The sequence below is a fragment of the Phoenix dactylifera genome, chromosome 5 (genome assembly GCF_009389715.1).
Source record: "Phoenix dactylifera cultivar Barhee BC4 chromosome 5, palm_55x_up_171113_PBpolish2nd_filt_p, whole genome shotgun sequence".
Taxonomy (NCBI): Eukaryota; Viridiplantae; Streptophyta; class Magnoliopsida; order Arecales; family Arecaceae; genus Phoenix; species Phoenix dactylifera.
In genome coordinates, this window is record NC_052396.1 from 10,245,826 (window position 1) to 10,270,772 (window position 24,947).

Sequence of the window (24,947 nt, forward strand, 5' to 3'; positions counted from 1 at the left end):
AAATACAGTATCATGCTATGAAACCCATCTATTTTCATACCCACTTAATGATTATGTTAGAGATTACCAAAACACACGAATTTTAATTTCTATGCAGATTTTATAGTATAGATCATGTTCAACTATTTGGATTCTGATTTGGATAGTCTATCATTAATTTAGAACCATTAACTTCTTTTTTAAGGAATAACATAAAATATGCAATCCAACTCATGTATGTAAGCATGTGCACGCATACATAAGCACGTGTAATTGAGTTGGACTACACTCTATTTTAACATCTTGAATTAACAATTTTAAAATTAATCATACACAATCCAAATTGAGCATCCGAATTCGTTAAACATAATCTACACTACAAAAAGTCATTAGGTACCCAAGCTGCAGAATATATATTGGTAAGTTCTAACCTATGCATCAAGTTAGTACAAAAATAAATGATATCAATTATATTAGTATGGTAAAATACATGATAAGGTACATGAATTGAAAAGTATATTATAGATCATGATATACACATATTACAGTATGGGCAAATTTAAATTTACTAGCATTATATTAAAACTATCCATTGTCACACCTACTTGATATTTAGGTTTAAGACCAATTAAAAATATAAATTTTGGTTTATATGCATTTATTTAGTATAGGTCATGTTCAATGGTTTAAATTTTGAATTTGGATAACCCATCATATATAGAGAAAGATCCTCCATAGAAAGGGTAGCAAATCAATCAAAAGTAGAAGCTATAAGGCTGGACATCACTTTTTTTTGTGCTTTCATATCTACACTCTTTAACTCCACCCATTATCAAGGCTAACTACTCAGACCAAAAGAAACTTTAAACTATAATCAAATAGGTCCAAGAATATAGTAAGATCCACTTGATCTTTTAAAGTTCAGATGGAGGAAAGAAAATTCAAACATGATTAGTAGGTTCAAGTTTGTTTACACATTCAATGAAAACTCCATCAAAAAAACATTTATCCAATCACAAAACCCTCTTTTGTGACACCAGGTTATGTAACCTCGAGTCTGTAGTTTATATTCTCAACCAGTCTCCCAAGGCCATTTTGCCATTCAATGCAATTAAGATTCTAATAACACAAATGCATCCATATCCAAATGCCAGTAATCTATCGTTTTAGAATTATCCTTGGTGAAGTCTATGTAGGCCATACAATTGGAAATCTGTTAAAATAACAGAAAACACTCAATACCAATAGCACAAAATGTTTGTTTTTGATGTTTACCGAGTTGAGGGTCTAATTCTAACAGAATGACATGCTGATAAGATGGCCCTTTTGCCCGAAATACTACCAAGGCATAAAAGATGACATTAACTCACAGGTACTTGCTATCCTCATTCAACAGCTTCCAATGTCAATAGGGTTTAGGTTAAATGCTGAAGTCAAAATTATGCTAGTTTTACACAATAAAATTTTTTGTCTAAATGCTTTTGATGAGTAATCCCTACTTGATTTCCATGACTAAACCCATGTTACTGCTGCAATGAGGGTCCTCCTCTAATCATAAAGCCCTTCTTCATGCCAAATGTCAACTAAAAAATCTACCATCTCCTGCAAAGGTCTTAAAGTTAGATGACATTTAACAATCAGGAAATCCTACATATGAAACCCATACCAGACTAAGCATGTTTAATACACAATAGCAGGGAAGTGATGGGTTCTGAGAGTAGTGACAGAACTTACAGATAAAGGGATTGGTTGTGGGAAAGGTTGATTGATTGAAAGTAGATCATCATAAGTTATGCACCAGCTACAAGGAAGAATCAAGAATAGACAAGCTATGAGGAAACAAAACAGTAAGAAGTATAAATTTAATTATAAAGAATTAAACTGTAGAAATAACATATTAATATATTGAGTAAATTATAAAAATTCTCTGAGGTTTATATTTATTACACTTACACTGAATAGTTTGTAAAACCTACACTTACGCTCTGTTAAATTAACGGCGTTAGTGAATTTGTTTACCTCATGTGAAAAATCAAAATTGCCCCAGAGTGAGGAGAAGGATATATACATTTTCTTATGTCCTTCGGTAGTTGTTGTGTCACATAAGGTTATTTTGGTCATTTTTAAATTTTTTTCTAACATAGTCTTTAGGTCGCATTTAAAGTTAATGGTTTGGCTAGTGTCGTGTTAAGTTATGAGTTAAAGTATTGGATAAAAATAAATCTCAGGGGGGAGTAAGCATAGATTTTTCATATTATTGGTTGTAAGTGTAACTTATCCCTAATCTCAGGAAGATTTTTGTAATTTACTCTAAGATATTTAAAGGATTCATTTTACTATGGTTAGCATTATGAACATAATGTTTTGTTCGACAAGAATTAGCAAATGGAAGTCTTGTCAACCCTTCAGTGTCATAGGTGTGACTTCAAAATACCTCACTGACCTATGATTATATGTAGACTTTCACATCTATAGGGGCACCTAATTTACTTGACAACTCTTCTCTAGAGTCTAATCCAAATGAATCCATTAAAGTAAAGTTTGCAAAGAGATGAGAAAAATTAATATTTAAGTATGAGGGAGGCAGTTAAGCAATTGGACACAATTTTTCTAATATTTAAACTGATATGTCATGAGAATATGCTTCAAATATAATTTTACTAAAATATTAATGGCAGCTTTTGTTAAGAAAAAAGAATAACTTCCAGACCAATACTTTCCTATAGTACATTAAACTAGATATGCATAGGGTTATGATGCACGTGGGGTGTATTAGGGTTCTACATAAAGGGTTAAACCTTAACAGCCCTAGTCTTTATCTCCATGCATTTATAACAAAACGAACAAGTAATTGCACCCATGCATCAAATTCATCATTTACCATGTGCCTGACATTTTCGATGCATCTAATTATAATTAATGAAATTACCAAAATATCTGACTTGAAATTTAAATTCATAAATGTGCATACACATGGATAAAATTTTAAATGTTTCCAAGGCATAACTAATGCAGAATGAATGGTGGGAAATCAAAATTATTAATTTGTTCACACACCATTTAACAATCAAACTGTATTTCTTAGTTAAACTCGACCAAATTTGAGGTTGCTTATGAGGGTTTTGGCCTATCTGATATTACAAAAACGAAGATATGGCACACCAAAAGGATATTATATACAAGTCAGATAATGGTGATACTGTTACACCCGCAATATGAAAATGAGAAGAAAAGTTGGCAAAGTTCTATTCTTGTATATAAAAAAAAGGCTGCTACAGATTTGACAATAAAAGGCATTAAACTATCAAACATAAATTAGAAGATTAATATTGTGGTCATTGTAATAAAAATGCTCAAAGAGCAAATTGCAAATGTTAAAGAAATCCTAACCTCATTATTGGTTCTCTTGGTGGTCTATGAGATTTCTTTGATAGATCACCAACCCATTCTCTTCTTATCTCGTTCCAATCTATAGCAGCTGCAAGATATATATTGAATATTACTCTCAAACAATTTTAAGGGCAGAGTTTCATATTTTCAAGTAGTAAAATGCAAAAATAGAAAGAATATTATTTTAAATGGTTCGGATAAGCTATAAAATGGGCCATATATAGAAGCATAAATATTTAAATGTTAAGTTTAATAGAGACCTCCTAATTGTGTACAATTAATCTTTTACATCCATGACATATTATTATTTTTACATGAATAAACACTTCAACCTTAGCATGAGGGTCTGTCAAACCAACCCGATCCACCTGGTTTGGGGTGTGTAAATCCGAACATATGTGTGGAACCAAGTTTGTTTAGCCTCTCAGTTCAGGAACTGCTGTGAACCAGCCCAAATCAAGTTCTACGCAGTCGAAAGCACTTTAGATCGGTTCGGGCTGATTTGGGCCATCCTATAAACAAAAAGAAAGGAAGAGTCCGCGAAATGCCATTCTCCTCTCCTTTCTTCAAACGTTGCTAAGGGAAGGATGGGTTTTGAGCAAAATATCATATATTCCAGCACAAGATTAGGTTTGTAATTAAAATTTAAAATCCTTGCCTTAATTAAAAGGCATTGAAAGGAAGATGGTCCTGATCATAATCAGTTTTCAAACCTGTAGAGAATGACACTGGGACATGTCGATCTCATATAAATCCTTATGACATAAGCTCTCTTCAATTCACCTAGAAGAGGGGCTATTAAACCACATAACCACAACATTCAATATTTGAATAAAAATCTTGCACACCATAAATAACCATTTTCATAATCTATGCCATGCCCTTAAGTAAACAATTCACCACCATTCGAGCTTTGTATTGCTTAGTTGAACCATCAACAAATAATAACACCTTCCCTGAACAGTGTTGGAGAAGGCAAGCTCTCACATATTAGCACGTAGAAGAACAAAATGCTCCTTAACTACAGCCTTTTATCATTTAGGAACATTAGAATCCTCCTATAATGTTTTAACTCCTGAAGGGAACAATGGTTGCATAAAGAAAAATGAAGGCTTGAGAAAACCCTAAGACTATTAAAATTAGACCAGTGTTTCTCTAATAGATGTTAATTGTAAATTGGGTAGTGACAATTATAGAGATATACAAAGAGGGATGACAAAAAGTGAAGTTAAATGTAAGGAGAGGATGACAGAAGTAAAAAAGCAAAAGTTCAAGAAGAAGGTAATTGTTGAAAGAAAGATGTATATGTGGAAAACTCGGGCATACAATAACATGCAGAGATATGTAGCAAATGTGTTTAAAAGGCTTAAAATTGTCTAAACTAGGTATCATATTTTGACATCCAAAAGCTTAACACTGCATCAAAAGTGGATAGCAGATTTGCTTATAATCAATGACACCACAAGATTTTACAGTTTGTCCAATCAAAGGATTATATTATTGATTTCTCATATGTTTGGGATTGTATAACAAGTAAAAAATTAATGTTAGGAGGAAAAAATACATATACAGAATATAAATGGGATACTGGGAGGATGATTGTTGATTGAGTTGTGAAACACTATACAAACCATGCAAGTAGTATGATAAATTAGGTGAACTCCTATCTAAAAGTCGAGCCTTTCTTAAGTAATGTATGAATGGAGGATCAAAGAAGATAGTAGGAAAAATTGAGTATATGATAGGTAGCTGCACACAAACTATTCTGTTAGCGTACATTAGGGCAAAAGAGCTATAATAAAGTGCACTAAGTGAAGAAAAGATAAGAACAAATGACTTAACATACACCCCTGCAACTATACGTGAAAACCTTTTAGATAAAGTGCACAATAAACTATTTGGTCATTGACTTCCCAAATGGTAGTAAGTCACTGTCAACATCTCTTTACACAATCTGGGCCACTTACACCCCAAATTAAGGCCAGTGAGAGCTGTACATGAAAAATAGATCAGTTTATCTATCAATTGCCAATATGTATAATTAAGAAAAAAAAGATCTTGACTATCAGTATTCACTGGAAGCCTATGCATAGGCACTGAAGTAGTCAAGCTAAGAAAAAAAATAAAGTTGTTATAACAACTTTATAATGGTCTTTTGCTAATATTTCTGCAATTTTGATATTCAACTGATATAGATAGTAAAAAAAAAAACCTTCATTAAAGTTTTCAGGCATAGATGAGTTGGATAGGATTGGTTGTTTTCTGTGACTGCTTAATTAACACAGCAAAACCCCCCATCAAGGAGCATATGATGGCTGGTCATGATCCCATGATCCAGCTGGTCAAGATTGTTTGGACAAAATGTGGCCCAAGAGTCCCCCAGAGAGGTGCTTGCAGAGAAGTCTAAATACATATGGATGGAGAACAAAAGGTAGGGCTGGAGGCTCATAGGCCCTATCCCCTGAGAGTGTGTTATAGTTTTAGATAGGTGAAGCATTAATTTCCTTAAGTATCATCCGCTTTGTTCCTTTGAAAAATCTACAGATAAACTTATTAGTAGACATAAAAATCCGAACAAGAGAGCAGGAAGACAATTTGAAATTGGATAACAATTATACATCTGTTTATATTTTCTCTGTGCAAGTGAACATTCAAAATCTTCATGATTGGTAGATTCAAAGTAGATAATAGATGCTGAGCACAAACCTACTTCTTTACCTGGTTTACACCTAAAACAAGAACTTTCTCAACGGACTCAACAATAACAAGACGAACAATATCAGAAGTCGCAAATGAGGAACCAACTTGGCTTTCTTATGAATATCATCAAAGAGGTTTTATTTACACTTAACCTTCATAAGCAAAGAGAGATAAAACATACTAAAGAAGGTCACCATTTATTGCATCAGCAAGTAAGAAATGTAATCATTCCACATATGAGAAACTGAAGAATAAAACATATTGAAAGGGTGTCCAACTTGTCCAACACCGGATCAAATCAATGAGCAAAAGAGAGACACCTAAACACATTCAAAAAACAACAAAAAGACTTCGGAGACATTATAAGGAGATACCCCACAAATACATGAGTCAAGTTCATGAGGTAAGAAGTCGATTTTTTTGTGCCAAATCAATTTAAGAAAATTTTTATCAAGGTTTGTTCAACCGGTACTGGAGGGTGTACCGCCAGCAACCGGTTCAGCATGGTATGGGTCCATAACATGCTATTCCAAGGAGTACCAAAAACAAGGAGGGGGAGAGGGAGAAAAGGAGAGAGGAAGAGAGAGAGAGGGGGAGGGAGGGAAAGGAGGAGGGCGGAGGTTAAACCCTAACCCTAGCGGAGAGAGGGAAGGAGAGGAAGAGGGAGGGAGGGAGGGAGGAAGTGAAGAAGGAACAGGGAAGGTCAAGGAAAACCCTAGAGAGAGGGGGAGGGGGGTTTACCGAACCAGAGGTGATATTTTTTAACTGAATCGGGCCTTAATCGGATAGTGGGACTCATGGGAGGATTTAATCGAACGGTTCTGAGCCAACAAGGCAAACCATTCCGGTTCCTCATTGGTTTAGTTCGATACATCCCGAATCAAGCAGTACGGAGTGCTACAGTTAATAATGATCTCTATACTAAACATATGTGTCCCTGCAAATTTTGTAAAATAGGCAATGCTTGCATTTAGCAACATTCCACTTTATTGTTGTGTAAGAACTAATTTGGTGAATCATACCCAAAGGACCAAACCATGGTCGGCGGAATCATCCCGAACCGTCCGATTCGGGGCGTCCCGAGCCGTTCCGGCGGCGGACTGAGACAGTTTTAGCAACGAAACCGAAACTCCATCGCCGGAAGGGAAGAAGAAGGAAAAAAAGAAAAAGAGAAAGAGAGCGGGGGAGGGAGGGAGAGGGAGAGGAAGGAGGAGAAAGGCCGGCCGGTGGAGCCTAGGGAGCCTCCGTGCGGAAGAGGCGGAGGCCGAATGAGGCCCTTTTATTTTTGTGAATTTTAAGTTAAAGTTGACTTCACTTAAAGTCAATGGGTTTGCCGACTTTCAATTAAAATTTTCAAAAATAAAAAGGCCCCCTCAGGGCCCCTATTTCGAACAAAACAGGAGATTGAAGGCGGAGCCCCGCCTTCGCGGCTCTTCGGCTTTTGCCGGCTCTCTCTCTTTTCCTCTCTCCCATTCTCCCTCTCCCCCGCCTCTACTGGATCGGTATAGGGCCGGAACGGCATGGCGTAGGACCGTACCAACCCATGCCGCCGAGCAACTAGTACGGCACCTGGTACCAACACAGTAGACGTTGGACCAAACAAATAAAAAAAATCATATGGTATGCACAACATTGCCAATAGCTTCTTATTGCATCAATTTCTTTTAAAAAATTATATTTATGGAACAATTTGAAAAGCTTGAAGGAATCAGAATAATTTTTGTACAATGAAATGATAGTAGTCTAGTATAGTTTATAGGTAAAAAAACACATTTAATCCTGAAGAGTTAGAAACTCTAACAGATCTCTACGCAAATGAAAATTCAAATCTGTTGTGTCACCAAGCATGCACATATGCAATTAAAGCAGAGAGGCTGTAATGAACATGTGATAATTGACCATGTCTAAATGTTAATCTAGTCAGCACAAGAAAGTTATCTAGATTAAACAGCATTTAAAGCGGGCTTTGTTGCTATCGGAGAATGTTCAAGATAAGAATAAACTAGTAGCTCTTTAGCAATAGAAAGATTTAACATGTTTCTTTAATGATTTGTTCTCATGTTATCAACATGCTATCCTGCGCACTTGTAATCAAAAGCTTTACATCATTTTCAACTGCTTGAAGTTGTCTACGCAATCTCATATTGGAGTGGTTCATTAGGTCAATTGGTTGATTTATGAAAGCTAGGCAAAAAGTGTAAAGGTCTTCTTGACTGCTGAAGGGCCTAGTAGAGAAAGTTCCCAAGTCACTCCACTTAACCCAGATAACCCAACTTTTTTGATTCACAAACCAACAAAACCCTATGTTACATGGACTCAGGTTCAAAATGTGCTGGATGGACATGCATGTTTAAGTGTCAGAACCTTTCAACATGTAAGATTTTTTTCTTATATAGTCCTAACCAAGTTTCATACAACCATCCATGTTTAACTATTGAATGCAGGTATTTAGGCTAAATTGAAGGGCCTGGGTAACACAGATACAGCTTAAGGGTCCAACTTCATAAGCATGCAGGAAGCAACATGAGATCAAGATGCTCGATGCCTAGTATCAGTAATCAAACTATAAAAATAGCATCCGGACAACTCCTAAAACCCAAAGAAGGAAAATGCAAAGATAGTGTAAACTACAAATCAGGCATTGGTTCACTCTTTTACTAGGAATTTGTCTAAAATTTAATGTAACTAATCTTAAAATCTACAATTATAAATGCTAAGAAAAGATGGCATTTTCTACATCAAGTGCATAACAAGAGAGATCAACCTTGGTTGATAAATGAACCATTGCTGCCATTTTCCTCTGCAAAGTTTCCATCTTTATTGATAGTAGTTGGACCAGAAGATAGTTGTGTCTCAACAGAGTGAGATATGATACCGTTATTCTCCATTGCCCCTAGACTTGCTGAACATTGCCTTCTCTAATGGGTTGACAACCGACCAGTGTTCCTCTTTTGGGGTGTCCTCAATGAAATCTGGTATTCATTGAGGTTTAGCTGGAACTCCAACAAAATAACTGCTTGGTACAAAGACACACAAAATAAGAGATGCTCCCCATGTGAACTGCTCATAAGCACAATACTAAAAGAAGCAAGGTCCGCTGTACCGACCATACCGACGTACCGGTGGGCATCGGTACCAGTACGGTATCCGTACCTTACCGAACCGAACCGGTACTGTACCGGTTCGGCTGGTTCGGGCCAAAAGCCAAAAAAATTTGAGGTCGGTACGAGCCGGTCGGTACGGACCGATACCAGTTCGGTACAGCTGGTACCGTCCGGTATAGATTACGAATAGTCGGAACCGAAAAATATAGCTGTACTGTACCGGTTCCGTCCGATACCGGTACGTACCGGCCCGTACGGATCCGTACCGATCGGTACGGCAGACCATGAAAAGAAGTGTAATCTAAACTAGACAACTAACATATAATTGTAGCTTAACTCACTAAAATGAACAACATTTGCACAGAAAAATAAATACAACAGTATTGCAATCTACTTCAAACCATGAAAGATACCTAAGCCATATAAGCTAAGAGAGAGTCTCTTCAATAAGATAATCCATTAGCATGACAAAATGCCCATTTGAATAGCAGACACAAATGGCTGTCAAGCTTCCCGTCAATGTAGAGTAGTAGATTTTCTTCGTGTTCCAATGGAGCCAGCATCAAAGAACTAAACTATCAGAACAGCAACAAAGATATTTTCTTAATCTTATATAACAGTACCAGAGATACAGATAAAAAGATATTTTCCATGTTGGTGGTGGTTATGGAGGTAAATGAGAGAGACATTGATACATATATTTTTTCTATGTTATATGATATAAGAAACACAAACAAAAAAGTTGTCTAGCAACTAATAGAAACTCCAATAATGAGAACAACTGAATCAACTTCAAGAAGAACCTCTGTTACGCCATTGCATTCATCAACATCCTTAGAGATAGCTGCCAGCTCCGAACTTGGAAAGGAACTTTGATGAAGTAAAAATATGAATATAGAAAAATATCTGGAGGGGAACCAGCACAAACACAATAATGCAACATATAGTCAAGCATTGACCACAACTAAAATGTCCACAACACTTCAACACCATGGTTTTAAGTTTAGGCCCAAACCAATCAGTTTCACCCAAAATGGATTGGTTTGATCCGAGATCAAACTGAAACTAGCCCCTAGTTCTGGATTTCAGTCTAATTTCAGTGCCTTTGTCTAGTTTCAGTCAGGACTGACCGACCCATATTATAATACGAAGACTAATGCAAACAACTAAATAGTAATGGCTTCTCCTTGTGAACAAAGCAAATGTAACATTCTATAACTACATATTTTACAATCATTTGACTTTAAAAATAATGAGGAGAAAATCAAAATTCATTATATTTTTGAAATCTACTTGAATGAAATGATCAAGAATTGAATGCAGTAGGCATCATTGAAAGGTCAAAGTTGATAAGTATGATAAATTTTCAACAACTGAAGTTCAAAAAGTAAATGATATAGCATTCAAATAACAAAAGCCCATTAATTTTATAAACTTTATTTGTATCCAATATTAGCTTCGGCCTAAAACTGCTGACGCTACATGGAAAAAATCTCTATATAACAAAGTTTTCTTGACTTATTTTATTTTTCTCCCTGTTTTGAAAATTTTCTGAATTTTTTGACCAATCTCTTGAAATTTCGAGCGAAACTGCTAAAAATGTCAAAACTGAAACTATACAAGCCCAATAAGATTGAAGTCAAAAATGAGTTTTAAACCTCATATGAAATGAATACTAATTAAAAACCGAAACCATGCAAAACAGTTGACAAATGGATTGATTCCAGAGTTCAAGTAGATTTCTTCAGCCATTCGTTACAATAACCCTATGAGTTTCAGGCCCATCAGAAGTATCTTTCGAAAAAAAGACTAAAATGTTTCAGTTCTCTTCTAACGTTTGACAATATTCAAAATCCTCTGTTTGAGAAGGTTAGATCTCTTTTAAATGGTGCCTACTGTGGTCTTCTATGTACATGAAAAAAATCACCTCACTCTCTTTTCCATTATTTTAGCTTAAGCTTGTACTGGTACGTTCATTTCTACTCCCTCGTCCTGGTTTTGCGGCATTACACCTCTAAACTCTCGTTTCTGATGAGGAAGGTTGCATCTTCTAGACTATTCATAATTCCAGCTGCATACAATATTTCTAGTTTGATTATTTCCATGTAATTAACTGCTCTATTCATTTACTGAATAATCACACATAATGAATTTGCATACTCTAGATTTTCTCTGTAATCCAATTGATTGAGACACCAATTCCAATTATTCTTACTCCAGATATTTTGGTTCAACTAAATATTACCGTCCTATCGTCCATAATTGTCATCCTCCATAAATCCAATCTAGAATTTTCCCAAGTTTTTATCTTAAAATGCTAACATCACATCAATCAATAAGAACTATAAAACAAAATCAGACTAAACTATTAGCAGCCAGTTTGTTCATAACAAGCATTAAGAGATAAATAGTTTAATGCTGATGGTTGAAAAGGAAAAAAAGATGGCCTCACTACCTTGGTTAGCCAGCTACCTCGATCAGTTCTCAAACCCTCTATTCTATCTTGGTCCATCTCTTAAGCCTGACTCAAAGTAGTAGTCCTTTCAACCTTTCCCACTCAAGATGTACCACATGTTCACCTGAACATACCAACCTCTATCTCACACACCTTATAAACAGGCAAGACTAGGCTGCCTAAGATACCAATCTGCACACCATTTCCAACCTTGCTGGTGTTCTATAAAATTTTCCGAAGTCACACAAGCATCAAATGATTACAGCACTTTATAATCAAATGTCAACTTTACCCACCTAGGGTTTGTTTTGTTGGACATTTACTAAAGTTAAATAGGAATATAATATGTATTAAGACAATCACCATTCTTATATACAGTGGTTAGTATCTTACCACCATAGTTAATGTATTGCATGTATTTATGTATATGTATATGTATGCATATATGTATGTGTGTGCACGCCAGCACAGGCATGCATTTTTGGGCTACTACCCTAGTTCATGGAATGCATGCTTCATGCTTTCCTTTCCAAGCTCTTTACTCAAGAATTATAAAATCCGAGCCATCCCGATCAGCTGTCATCATCTCTGCTCACCATCAAATTTCACCAGAGTGCCAAATTGTCAATGTACTCATCAAACTGTCTTATCATTGCCCGAGGAGTACGATAGCACTTCAATCTGGCAACCTGCTGATATAAGATGCTAAACAAAGAGATCAGCAACAGGTTGGTTGCTGGCGGTCTACCAGATGATCATATTGATTGAAAGTTTCTAATCCTCAGCCTATCCACTTTCTATCCTGCAGCTATCATATCAATCTGAGGAATGGATTCTTGCCAAGTATTTGTCCAAGGACTGCCCTGTTACTATCGGAATAGTGTAGAAGCACTATTTCGTTGGTTTTCTCTTGTCCGAGCTCCCTCAAATTCAATCTGGAGACTTCTCTTGCACAGCAGCATGTCTAGCTGAATTTTGTGGCCTGCAATTTCTTAATTTGCAGGAACAGATCCCTCAACCTTGACTGACCAGCCAATTACTGGACAGGTAAGCTTTGTGAATATATCTCAGGCCTTTTCTGCAACCAAGATTTGTTGAGTTCAGTCTATCTTGACTTGGAGTTCATATGTGATTCGTAAATCACGGAATTTCAAATTTGTTGTGGGAATATTTATTTGATCTTATGTTGTTGGATTCACTATCAAGATATCGCAGCTATGTATTTGCACTGAAACATTTGTAGTCCCTTTTTTAACTCTTTCGAATACCCTGCCTGATTTCACTTTTTTAGCCTTTTTGCTTTCATTTCATGGTGCCTTTTATTTTTATATCCAGGGACATTATAGTTGCTTGACTCTTGCTCCATATCAAACCGTAGTTCTACACTTTATTGATGTGATTGGAGGCTTTGCTATGAAGCTAAAAGGACCTCCAACTGTTATATTTGGTCCATCTTTCTAAAGCTTTACCTTCATGTCAAGAGATGGGGGCCACTTTGATGGCACAAGTCCTAAAACATTGTATCAAATATGACCATAAGCCTCTCCAAGATTTCATTCAATAAATAATCATATCATGTTTCTGACTTCTGCCTACCTGCCACAAATTTTCCTCATAATTCCATTTTTACCAAAGTTCATGGAAAGAAGGAGCTGCCTTTGTTCAAGCTACTAGGCGACCATGTCCATACACAATCCAAGATATACACATTAGTTAAAGGAAACTAAAGGGTCCTGGAGTTCTGTCTAAAAATGTTGTCAAAATATCAGGATTTAAGCCAAATAATATAGTTCTACCTGATTATTAGTAGCCTTATTATATGTGATTTACATTATGCTTCCAAGTTGCATGACCTTACTTGCACATGTTTTCCTCCCACCAGTTTGTCTATAAGGTTACAATTTTAGCCTCTCTCTCACTAAATGTTGCATTAAACAGGTATCCCATACCAATCTTATATATGATTGATCTCAAGTTAAGCGTCAACCAAAACAAGTTCAGTTTTAATGATTCAAACTTTTTCATAATTCCGTTAACCTTAGGCTATGTACCTGGGCTTAGGGGCACAATTGAGCCGAGCCGAATCGAGTAGTTAGATGCTCAAACTTGACTCGATTCAAAATACTCAGGCTCGAAACTCGACTTAAGATTGACCAAGCCTTGTTATCCAAGCTCCAACTCGACTCGATCAAAAAGAAGCAACACTCGAGATCGACTTAACTCTAATATCAACTGAGCCATATTCGAGCTTGAACTTCAGCCTTAGTCATAATTAAAAAATACGATTTAAAGTTAGATGTTAGGTCAGATTAAAAAATAAATATTATATTTTTAAATATTAAATTAATAATTATATTATAAATAAAATATAATATTATTAAAAATATATATACTTGACAACATTTGCTAGCCTTTGAGCCAAATATTTTGTTACTCGGGCTGGACTCAAGTTAGTAGTAATCGAGTCAACTCGAGCTTAGACTTGAGTCTAGCTCAAGTAACTCGTGGGCTGTTCAGCTCATTTGCACCCCTATTTGGGCTAATGCTTGTCAATTCTTATTCTTATGGCTGTTTATTACTAATCAAACTAAATTCATACTATTTTTATATCTTTTATTTAAAGTTTTCTGGTTGCTAGACCTAGGGTTTTAAGAGGAAAAAAAGAAATAGTATGATGTAGGATTAAATTAAAAATGACTTGAAATTAGATATGTAAGAAATCTCAGAGAAATTTAATACAAATAATATATGAATCATTAGCATATACAAGCGATATAGTGATACATGACATATTGTTTTTAATGCATCAAGATGAAAAACCAAAAAGTCTTTAAGAGCTAAAAACTAATATAGCATTATCAAATGATTTATTTGTTTTCACATTATTTTAACCACCTTTCCTTTTCATTAAGAAAATGCTGACACCTTTGGAGAATCACTCTTATTTTTTCCTAGCATAATTTTTAAATTTTAGTAATTACCAGATAGAGATAGATATAGTATGTTATATGAAAGAATGCCAAATAAGGTTAACTATTAAATATTTGCTTGGATGGCTTCATCATACGTTACTATCTCCTTGAAAGACATAATATGGAGTTTGCGGTTATATTTTTAACAAATAAAACTATGGCATACTTGAAAATTAGGCATATTTCTTAGAAGGTGCTAAGCAACTACTAGAGTTCCTAGGTGGAAATTCTAGATCATTTTTGCACATAAAAAAAGGAAAGGTGGAAAAATGACATAAAAACAAACAATCTCATATTTTTACATAAATTTTAGCTCTAACATACTTTTCCATTTTCAATTCTATGCAATATCTATACAGCAAGTATCACCTTCTCATTTGAATATAAAAATTATGACTCGCAATACCATGTCATATTTTGCAAATATAGTATCAGGCTATTATTAAGCAAACCCTGCAATACAGATATAATTCCTCCACTTGGAGGAGATTCTGGGTCCAAGTTTTGGGTAGTGAATAATTTACTTTCGGTGGCTCCTCCTTCCATGTTTCTCAAGAAAAACCTCCAACAGATCATTTCCTCCTCCTTTTGCCTAAAATGAGAACTGGCAATTGTTATCCAACTAGATTGTGCCAGATTTATGAAACAGATACAGCCCACCAGATTTAAAGAAATTTTAAACACAAGGTTGTTCTGAGTACCTTAGTAAGGGTAAGCATTGAAAATGTACGCTTACACCATGAACTAATGTATCTTGCAGGTCAAGCCATAGGACAATGACCATGCCAGCAAGATATAGACACAATACGGATTACGTATCACTCACGGATCCACGTAAATCTACATCAGTCCATGCTGGTGCATGACTGACTGTCATGCAGTAATAGGGAGCCACTAAGTTTACCATGAGACCTGGTATGGTACATGGCTAGGCATGTGGCCAGCACGATGTGGTACATACCTCGTCAACCCATGCTTGTGGTCACAGGAACTGGCAATTTAGTCCTTGGCTTGAAACCTAGAAAACCAATTAGCGAGTAGAAAAACATATGCAACTAAGTTCATGTGACCATGGAGAATAACATACAACATATATTGTATGTTATATTTGGTTATTAGGAACCAAGGAATAATGGTCACAAGATATCTAAAAGCATTCTTTGGAGCTTAGAATTTGAAAAACAATTAAAAGAAAAATCATAAGAGTCCTTTAGTGAAAATTTAGATGTTAAATCATGTGCGAACACAAGCAGCTAAAAGCTTGAATAAGGAAAGATCCTCCTCACCATGAATGCAAGCAAAATAACTAACACCTAATGAAAACCTGAAAGATCTCGTGAAGCATTCAAATAGCTAATATTTTGAGTTTATCATGCTACGTCCTTTGTTTTCTTTTTTGACAATGAAGCTCTCAGGTACACCTGACCCCTCTGCATAGGTCTTTTTGAAATAAAACAATGAACACACACAAGAAGGGTCCTCTTAAATCCTCATTTGCCAACTAGCGTGCAACTAAGTCGCCTTCAGACTCAAAAATTTTAGTACTCAAACTGTACAAAGAAACCCACAAGGATGACCTTGTCCTCCATGATGATACCTAAATTATCGTAATCATATTGGCCCTTGATGATGCCCATTGCCACATTATCTATCTAGACATACATTCAACATCCTTCAACCTATGTCCCAAGCCTTCCATCATACCAAAAGTTCAATAGACAGAAAGTTAGTATGCGGACAAAGTGGCATGCAACCTTAGAGGTCGCAAGAAATCCAATAGCAATCCAGGGGAAACATTCCAAACAAACAAATCAATATTAAGATTAACCAAACCATGCTCAAAAGGGCCAGAGTGTATAAGGATTAAGGTGAAAATTGTGCTTACTCAGAACTCAACTAAGTTAAAGCTTGAGTCACCTGCTAAACATAAAGGATGCTATCAGAGCTCCTGAAATTTGTTTTCTTTCCCTTGAAAATGCACAGCTTAGGATACAATCCTCTAGTAGAAATATCGCAATGCCAACTTTCTGATTTGCGATCTCGATGTGTAACATTTATTAATAATATCCCCCATCTTAAACTTTTCACTGAAGAACTCTGTATTAAATACAAATGATCGTTCTTAAAATAAGATTCCAATCAATTGAATCACAATCTTATGCTTCCTAGCCAGTCATAAGTGCAATTAAAATGTTTAACACACAACAAAAATCATCAGATCATTATCTTTACACTAGTCAGAATATCATCTTTGTTTTATTTGAAAAAACTCTATTGACCACCTTCTACAGATATATAAAATCTGATAAACTAGCCAAATTACATAACATACATACTAGTAAATAATCCTCGAGTCAGTGAGACAAATGTTCAATATTCAAGCTAAGACCTTTTTTCCTAGATGGCAACCAGGATTCATCCAGAAACAAATAAACCAACTCAAGAGTACCATAAGGAAAAGAAAAAAAAAGAATGATGAGGTCTGGTCATCCTAACCCTAGCCCAAATACATGATATAAGACCTTCGATGATAACAACCAAAGCATGACTTAATTGAGAATTTACATATAAAAAATAACTTGGCATCGCTGTTGGACACTGATAAAAAACAGATAAGAAACAATAACCGAATAAAGTTTATCAAAAAAAAATTAATAAATAAAAGAAGGGTAGCAAAGAGTAACTGAATTACATCAACCCCACGTCGAAATCACCAAAATTAAGTAATGGAGAAAACCCCGGAGAACAGGCCAAAAGGATCCATCGATTCAATTGAACTGCTCTCAGAAAAAGGAACATAGAGGACAAATTGACCTTTTTCTGAGATCGGATAACGATCAGTATGTTAAAATCTGATGATAATTCGACATTTCCTTCTCCGAATCGAGGAATCCGACTCGGAATTTATAATTGGATGAAGAGATTTCTCGAAGGGGAACGAAGGGGAGGGGGAGGGGGAGGAGAAAAAGAGTCCATACCTAGGGTGGCTGGCGTTGGACTCTCTTAACCTTCCTCAAATGAGGAATGAGAGGAGAAGAAGAGAAGGGATTTATAGCACTTCAACGGAGGGGAGAGGAAGTCAGAGCCCTCTTCAAAATTCAAAAAAAAATATATAAAAAAAAGATAAAAAAAACGAACTTCAGAAAAAAAATATCCAACAAAAAATATCCAAGCATGAGTATACAATGTGGACTTTTGGGGGGTTTTTTTCAAACTCTTTATCAGCACAAAAAAAAAAAAATCTTAAAATCATGCAAATCTAGGAAAAAAGGGAAAGCAACCGCTTGAATGCAGAAAAGGAAAGGAAAACATTTTGGAATATAAATAGAAAATATTTAAAAAACAGTTCAAAAAATATAAATTTCTGTGCGCTTTAACTATTTTTTGATAAAAATGCTGAAATTTTTATAACAAAATCTCATGACAAACTCTACAATCTATACTTAAAGATATTTCAACTATAGTATCTTCTAATATTTTATGGTAATAATTATATTAATATAGTGTTTGTGTCCATGTTATAGGAGTTCGGATTAGTAAAGCTAGAATAATTTGTTAAAAAACAATAACTCTTTATTTGCAAAATCTAACTGGGTTGTTTGTGGCATATTTCAAATGGATCACTTTGAAGAAACTCATTATCTTCCATAGCTTATTACCTAGCATAATCAGTGTAACAAAATATTACAACTATATAATTGTTCTACTTATTTATTTAAATCATATACACATTACTAATTTTTTCTCTATTTTTTTTAGGTTGAAATAATTGTAAGATGAACGCTCCAATCAAAACAAAAACGGCTGCTTAAGTTCAAAAGAGAAGGAAACAAAATATGCTGCATCAAATCCAAAAAGATTAGATATCTTAATATAAGCATATATTTTTTTCTATGCTACTACAAACATTCATTATTATGTTTAACAAGTTTTCTTTTTTCATTATTGCCAATCTTTTTGTTAATGGGATACTGACATAACATTTTCAATAAGTATTAAATATATTTTATTTGAATATATATTTTTATTTTATTTTTCAAGTTCTTATTATTCTTCTATTATCATTAAATTATATTTCAATTTTTATTATCTTCTCGTGCATTGCGTGGGTATCATTCCAGCGGTGGTACTAAACGCATTCTATATCCACATTAAAGCTGCAAATGGATCTGGTTGGACTAGGCTAAGCACTCCATTAAAATCTGATGTCATATTTAAATAATAATTTTGGATTTGGATCCAACTCATTAGCTGATCAAGTCGAGTTAGATCGGGTCCATAAAAATAATTTTAGATCTAAATCATTCGAGTCAAAGCAAAGTCAGATATAACCTGAATCCAACCTGAAATGTTCAACCTCAAGACTAAATCAAGTTGGATTTGTAATTTAGCATCTATCTACTCTTTTACAACTAAAATATAATAATTCATAATTAAATATAAAATTACTAAAAAATTAAATAGAACTAAAAAGTACCAACTTAAACTTCAATTTTTGTTCAAAGCTTTTAATTTCATCCAAGCAATTAATTATTTTTAATTTACAAACTATGATTTTTAAAGTATATATTAATATGCTTGAAAGCATTATGAATAAGAATCTACCGAAACAAATGTTGAAATATGAATGTTTAAATACAATTAAAGTAAAAATTGATAAGAGGAGATGTAGTTGTTGAGATGAAAATGAGGAATTAATTGAAATGAGAGTCTTTTTAATGGATTGGAAAAGATATTTAAACTGAAGAGGAGGAAGATTTATATAATTAGGGCTTTTGGGTCAGGATCCACTTTGGGTTGGGTCGAGCCTATTTTTTGTTGATCCAAATTAGACTTCGAAGATATCCCGATTAGAGCAGATCGAGTTAACAAAATACAAGATCTAAACTGGACCTAGGATTTAGATCATGTCCAATTTTGAACACGTCCCAACCCATAAATCATCAAATATTGATCGGATTGGACCTTATCAGGCTGAAATTGGGTTGGATCACGAGCTAAACCAGCAAATTTGCAGCCATAATCCACATATTTTGAATTGGTGCTTTGGGCACAATTTGACTATATCCTCGTGCCCTATGGTAGATATTCTTGAGCTCCAAAGAATTTGCATTCAGAAGAGGGTGTTCTGATGACCTGATCAAATTTGAGCTAAGGAATTTGGCAGCATATCCTGGCTAGCCAAGTATCTAATACTATAATTTGCTTGTCCTTTTCTAACCAGCTTATAGATCTAAAATCCAAATCAAATAAAGCATGCTACCCAAAAAAAAAAAAAAAATAGTAGAGCATATATTTCTTTTTTCTTTTTATTTTTTCCTCAAAATCTTTTTTTATATGTACTTGTGATCCATAAATGATGATCAGATGGCTGACAACCAAGGAGAGTTTCAATCGATTCCAATTTTAAGCAACAATTTCAATCTATTACATACTTGTGTTAGTTAATAATAAATAGATTTATGTTAAGAAAACGGAAAAAAAGAAGAGAAATAAAAGGGTGCTACTTTGTCGAATGATCAGATAGTTAATTTTATCCGAATTTGGATGAAAATTTAGTATGTTGTTCCCAGTATTGAGAGCTATAGGATGAACGATTTGGATCTTTGAAAAGTCTTCTCCATTGATTATTTCAAGCATCAACACTTGGTGAGATCTATCCTCTATTTTTTGGTTTATTATTGAAATTTGCCTTATTGGTGATGAAAGTTCTTATTGTGGAAGCCAAGATTCAATCTTTATAATATTTATGTAGCCTCTAGTTGAACGAGAGAGCCTACTATAATCCCATTATATTAAATATTGGATTTTTTTGGCTGGACTAGGTGCCCTAGTTTTTCTTCACACCGAAGGATTTTCTATGTTAAAAAAATTATGTTGCCTCTTATTTGTCGATTGCTTGATTCTTTTTCTTGATAATTGCTTATGTGGAGATTATTGTTGCTTGGTGAGTGATATCCATTTAATTGTACAAAGAGGAAAAAGAAGTTTGCGGCATCATTATTCCTTGATTTCAATTTCCCAACACATGTCGACCTAAGCTAGACTTAGGTTGGGCCTCGTCTTAAGCTAAGCTAGGGTTGGTTAGGTCAATGTTAGGTTAGATTGGGAAGGATCAAATATGTAATCAAATTATATAGATAACACAAGGTTAGGGAAAGGTTTTGATTTTTTATTGAGTCAATATATTGAAATTTTGTTTGGTGCACTTTTACGATATAAGACTAGATATATAGTTCAAAAAATATAAATATTTTCCTAATCAAAACATTCCAGAAAGTTAAGAAACAGCGAAGGGATAGATGGAGAAAACATTGGGTAAGCCGAAAATATAAATATTGAGCTCCCCCTTTACCTCAGATATAAGCCGAAAGGAACTATCTCGGCCATAGCCGAGCAGCCGACTATCCAATATTAACTTCTCGGCCCAAACAATCACGGAGGCATCACATTCTGCACCCCACTAGTGCACTCTACCCGCGTACACTAGCACCCCATATTGTGGTCGTACCATCAGCCATTGCTTAGCCATCATTGCACGCCACGTCATCCTAGGTAATGACAAATTGACTTTTCTATATAAGAGAAGCAACCCGAGAGACCTCAGGTACATAATATACATGCAACCCTACTCACAGAGCGACCTTCTGCCGAAACTCTCTCCTTTCTATACTATTGCCTTATTGTTCTGACTTAGGCATCGGAGGATTTTTTGCCGAAAACTTTCTGGCAAGCGAATCTCTTGTAGGCCACCCAGTGGAGGAGATAGCACCCGACACCTCAACTAGCCTGCTTAGTTCATCTCCAGTCGACTTCAAGGTCGTCCGAGCTGCACTCCCACCTCAGCTTGAATTCATGACAATAGATTGGCGCTAGAAGGAGGGCTCATCCCCCAGCTACATCAACATCAACCGAAGAAAGAAACAACCAGCATGAAATCTTAAAGAACCCTCGGCGCATTGCATGCTTCGTAACACCGCGCTCCAACCTCCCAAGGGTCGTTGTAGAGCCTCGAACCTGCTCCACTGGAGCGGCCCACCGTGCCTGTAGATAATGAATAGTTTAACCTGCTTACTCAACAGGTGCGGACATTGACCGTGGTGGACCATGGCCAGTAGCAAACAATGGCATGGCCTGGACCAGTCCAACCGAAACACAACTAGCGCAACCCCCATTCTCAATCACCAGGCACACCACGTAGAAATTTCTCTTTTTTGCAACAACCATTAGAAATGGCGGTGCTCGAACATTGTACCCAAGACAGCCACTGCTCTAAGGACCGAAATTTCGAGCGGTTGCGTTAGAGTTGGCACATCGGGTGGAGCGACCCCGCGTAGAATGAAAGATGACGCACTCCAAGCCTCCTCATCCTAACAGAGACTTTGGTTTAGAGCCTCTTGCCTCTTCGTTTCATGGAGCCCCCATCTCGCTTGGGGGTGTCGACCTCAATAGGAGGGTCGAGAAAAATAGATTGCTAGATTCAAGCCCTTAAAGGGCAAACTCTGAGGGCCAGCAACGACCTCAACTTCTCCTCGGAGCCTCCTTCTCTCGTCAGATCATAGATGAACGATCCCACATCGGTTCAAGATACCTCAAGTAGAGTCGTACGACGACACCTTAGATCTCTTGAAGCCACCTTGAGAACTTCAAAAGCTCTCATAATACTGCATGAAGTCACCGACATTATGCTTTGCAGGCATTTCCTACGACCCTTCACAAGACGGCCTCAGTTCTGGTTCTCCGGGCTTCGGCATGAGTCTAATCCACTCCTTTAGAAAGCTCACCCACCTCTTTGTGGTGCTCTTCATCTCCAGCCAAAGACGACACTGTGACTTAGATACGCTACTCAGCATCAAGCAAAAGAAAGAGAATCCCTCATAAAATAATGCCAGTCGCTTTAATACGGCCACTCTGGAGGTTCGCGACCTAAATTAGTCGGTCGATGTTTGCAATGAAGAGTGGCCTGCAGCCATCAAGCTTCCTCTTCTCCCTAGAGAAGCACTTCTCCATCGATTTCGCCGAAATGTTGGCACAAGCCAACAAGTATGTCAATGCCCAAGAAAGCCATGGCCTCTTGCCGCGAGTCTGCTGGCGAGAGACCCCCTAAGAAACCAAGAGGAAACGCGAGGAGCGAAGAGAACAAGGAGTGTCTCATCTTGGCATGAGAGAGGCCCGCAACAGCCCAAAGTGCCCTCCTTGGAAGTTCAAGAGGTACACCCCTCTTACCACCCTAAGGATCCAGATACTCATGAAAATCGAAGGCTGAGGCTACCTGCAACCCGCTCATTGGATGAAGGTCGTGATATTCAACAAGAACAAGAACAAGTAATGTCGTTTCCACTGGGACCATGGCCATGACACCGAGGAGTGTCTCCAGCTCAAAGACGAGATTGAGGTTCTCATTTGACGCAGGCAGTAGGGTTGGTACGTCCATGCTAGGCATGGCCGAGAAGCTCCTGCTTCCTTCTCTGGTCCACCACCCTCGAAGCTAATCGACAATCAACCGACCATCGAGGTCATCAACACCATTTTTGGTGGTCCCGCCAAGGTCCCAGGTGCCTCGGGTAGTTGAGTCCCTCAAGAGGCTAAGCACAAGAGACATCATCACCTTCTAGGAGGGGTTCAGACTCTTCAAGATGACATTGTAGTTATTTTTCTTACTATCGCAAAATATGATGTAAAGAGAATACTTGTTAATAATGAAAGCTCGGCCGATTTGTTATTCTATAATGCTTTCCAAAGAATGAGACTACCTACTAAGCAACTCCGAAAGGTCAACACGCCCCTGGTTGGCTCTCCGGGATTTAGTTCTCGTTGAAGGCATGATCAATCTGTCAGTCACCATGGGACAAGAGCCCCAGAGCAACACTTTAGGACTGGACTTCCTTGTGGTTTGACTCCCTCTGCTTACAACACGATCTTAGGCTGCCCCAGCCTAAATGCTTTTCGTGCTGTGGTGTCCACCTACCATTTGCTCATGTGATTCCCCACGAGCTGGGGGGTCGAAGAAATCCGAGGCAACCAGGTCGTGGCTTGCCAATGATACATGGCCACTCTCAAAGAAAAGAGGCTAAGGAAAACTCTATAATTTGAGAGACTCAATACAAGGGATGAGATGAAGGAACAATGAGGAGAACCAACCAAGGAGTTGGTGCCGATTCCCTTATGAGAAGACGATCCTGACCAGACAGTCCAAATTGGCTCTAGTTTGAGTAAAGAAAACCAAGCCAAAGTGATCAGCTTTCTTTGCACCAATACAAATGTCTTTTTCTGGTCGACTTGTGCAATAGAAGAAAAGAAACTATGCTATGGAAAAGACAGTAGGTTATCAACCAGGAAGTTGACAAGATACTAAAGGTCGACTTTGTGCACGAAGTAAGCTACCTTGACTGGCTGGCTAATGTCGTGCTTATCAGAAAAGCTAACAGAAAGTGGCGAGTTTGCATCGACTACACTAACCTGAACAAGGCCTATCCAAAAGTCAGCTTCTCCCTCCTAAGGATAGATCAACTCGTGGATGCCACCTCGGGACACTATGACCTTCAGGGATGCTTTCTCTAGGTACAACCAAATCCCAATGGCCCTCAAGGACAAGAAGAAGATGGCTTTTCTTACCGACAAAGGCCTCTACTGCTACAAGATATGCCCTTTGGCTTAAAGAATGCCAGGGCCACCTACAATGTCTCATCAATAAAATCTTCAAGGAGCAGATCAGCCAAAATATAGAGGTATATGTGGATGATATGCTCGTAAAAAGTCAGAAACCGGAGCAGCACATCACCGACATAGAGAAGACTTTGCAACTCTCAGAAAGTACTGGATGAAGCTCAATCTGTCAAAGTGCGCCTTCGGGGTCACCTCAGAGAAATTTTTGGGATTCATGGTGACGCAACGAGACATCGAGGCAAACCTAGAGAAGATCCGAATAGTGCAACAGATGCAACCCTCGAAGACCATTATAAAAGTCCAATGCCAGACTGGACGGGTCGCCACACTTGCAAGGTTCGTCTCCAGATCGGCGGAGTGCTGCCTCTCCTTCTTCAGGGCCCTAAAACACCCAAATGACTTCTAATGGACCGAAGAATGTCAAGAGGCCTTCATTCAGCTGAAGAAATACCTTAGCTCATCGCCTCTTCTCACAAAATATGGTCGGAGAGATGCTCTACCTGCACCTTGCCATCTCTTCCACCGCTGTGAGTTAGGTTCTAGTTCAGGAAGAGCGAGGCTAGAAACCGACCTACTATAAAAGTTGGGTTCTCCGCAATGCCAAGAACAGATACTCCAAGCTAGAGAAGATAGTCTACATCCTCATCATTTCATCTCGAAAGCTCCGACCATATTTCCAAT

At 36.8% G+C, this 24,947-nt stretch overlaps 1 protein-coding gene across 8 annotated transcripts; it reads right to left on the bottom strand.

The window, feature by feature from the left end:
- Positions 1-1,122: 1,122 nt before the first annotated feature.
- On the bottom strand, positions 1,123-17,702 carry LOC120110870. Of its 8 annotated transcripts, none has more exons than XM_039126776.1 (6): positions 17,579-17,673; positions 9,587-9,748; positions 8,834-9,082; positions 3,370-3,457; positions 1,714-1,780; positions 1,125-1,581 (listed from the first exon to the last, which is right to left on the bottom strand). In XM_039126776.1, the coding sequence occupies exons 3-6, from the start codon at positions 8,955-8,957 to the stop codon at positions 1,528-1,530; spliced, it is 333 nt and encodes a 110-aa protein (XP_038982704.1). In that variant the 5' UTR covers positions 8,958-9,082; positions 9,587-9,748; positions 17,579-17,673; the 3' UTR covers positions 1,125-1,527. The 8 variants fall into 8 exon arrangements, with proteins under 8 accessions (XP_038982710.1, XP_038982704.1, XP_038982706.1 ...); XM_039126778.1 differs by having other exon boundaries at positions 9,587-9,711; positions 17,579-17,665; XM_039126779.1 differs by lacking the exon at positions 9,587-9,748 and adding an exon at positions 16,518-16,697 and having other exon boundaries at positions 17,579-17,664.
- Positions 17,703-24,947: the final 7,245 nt, after the last annotated feature.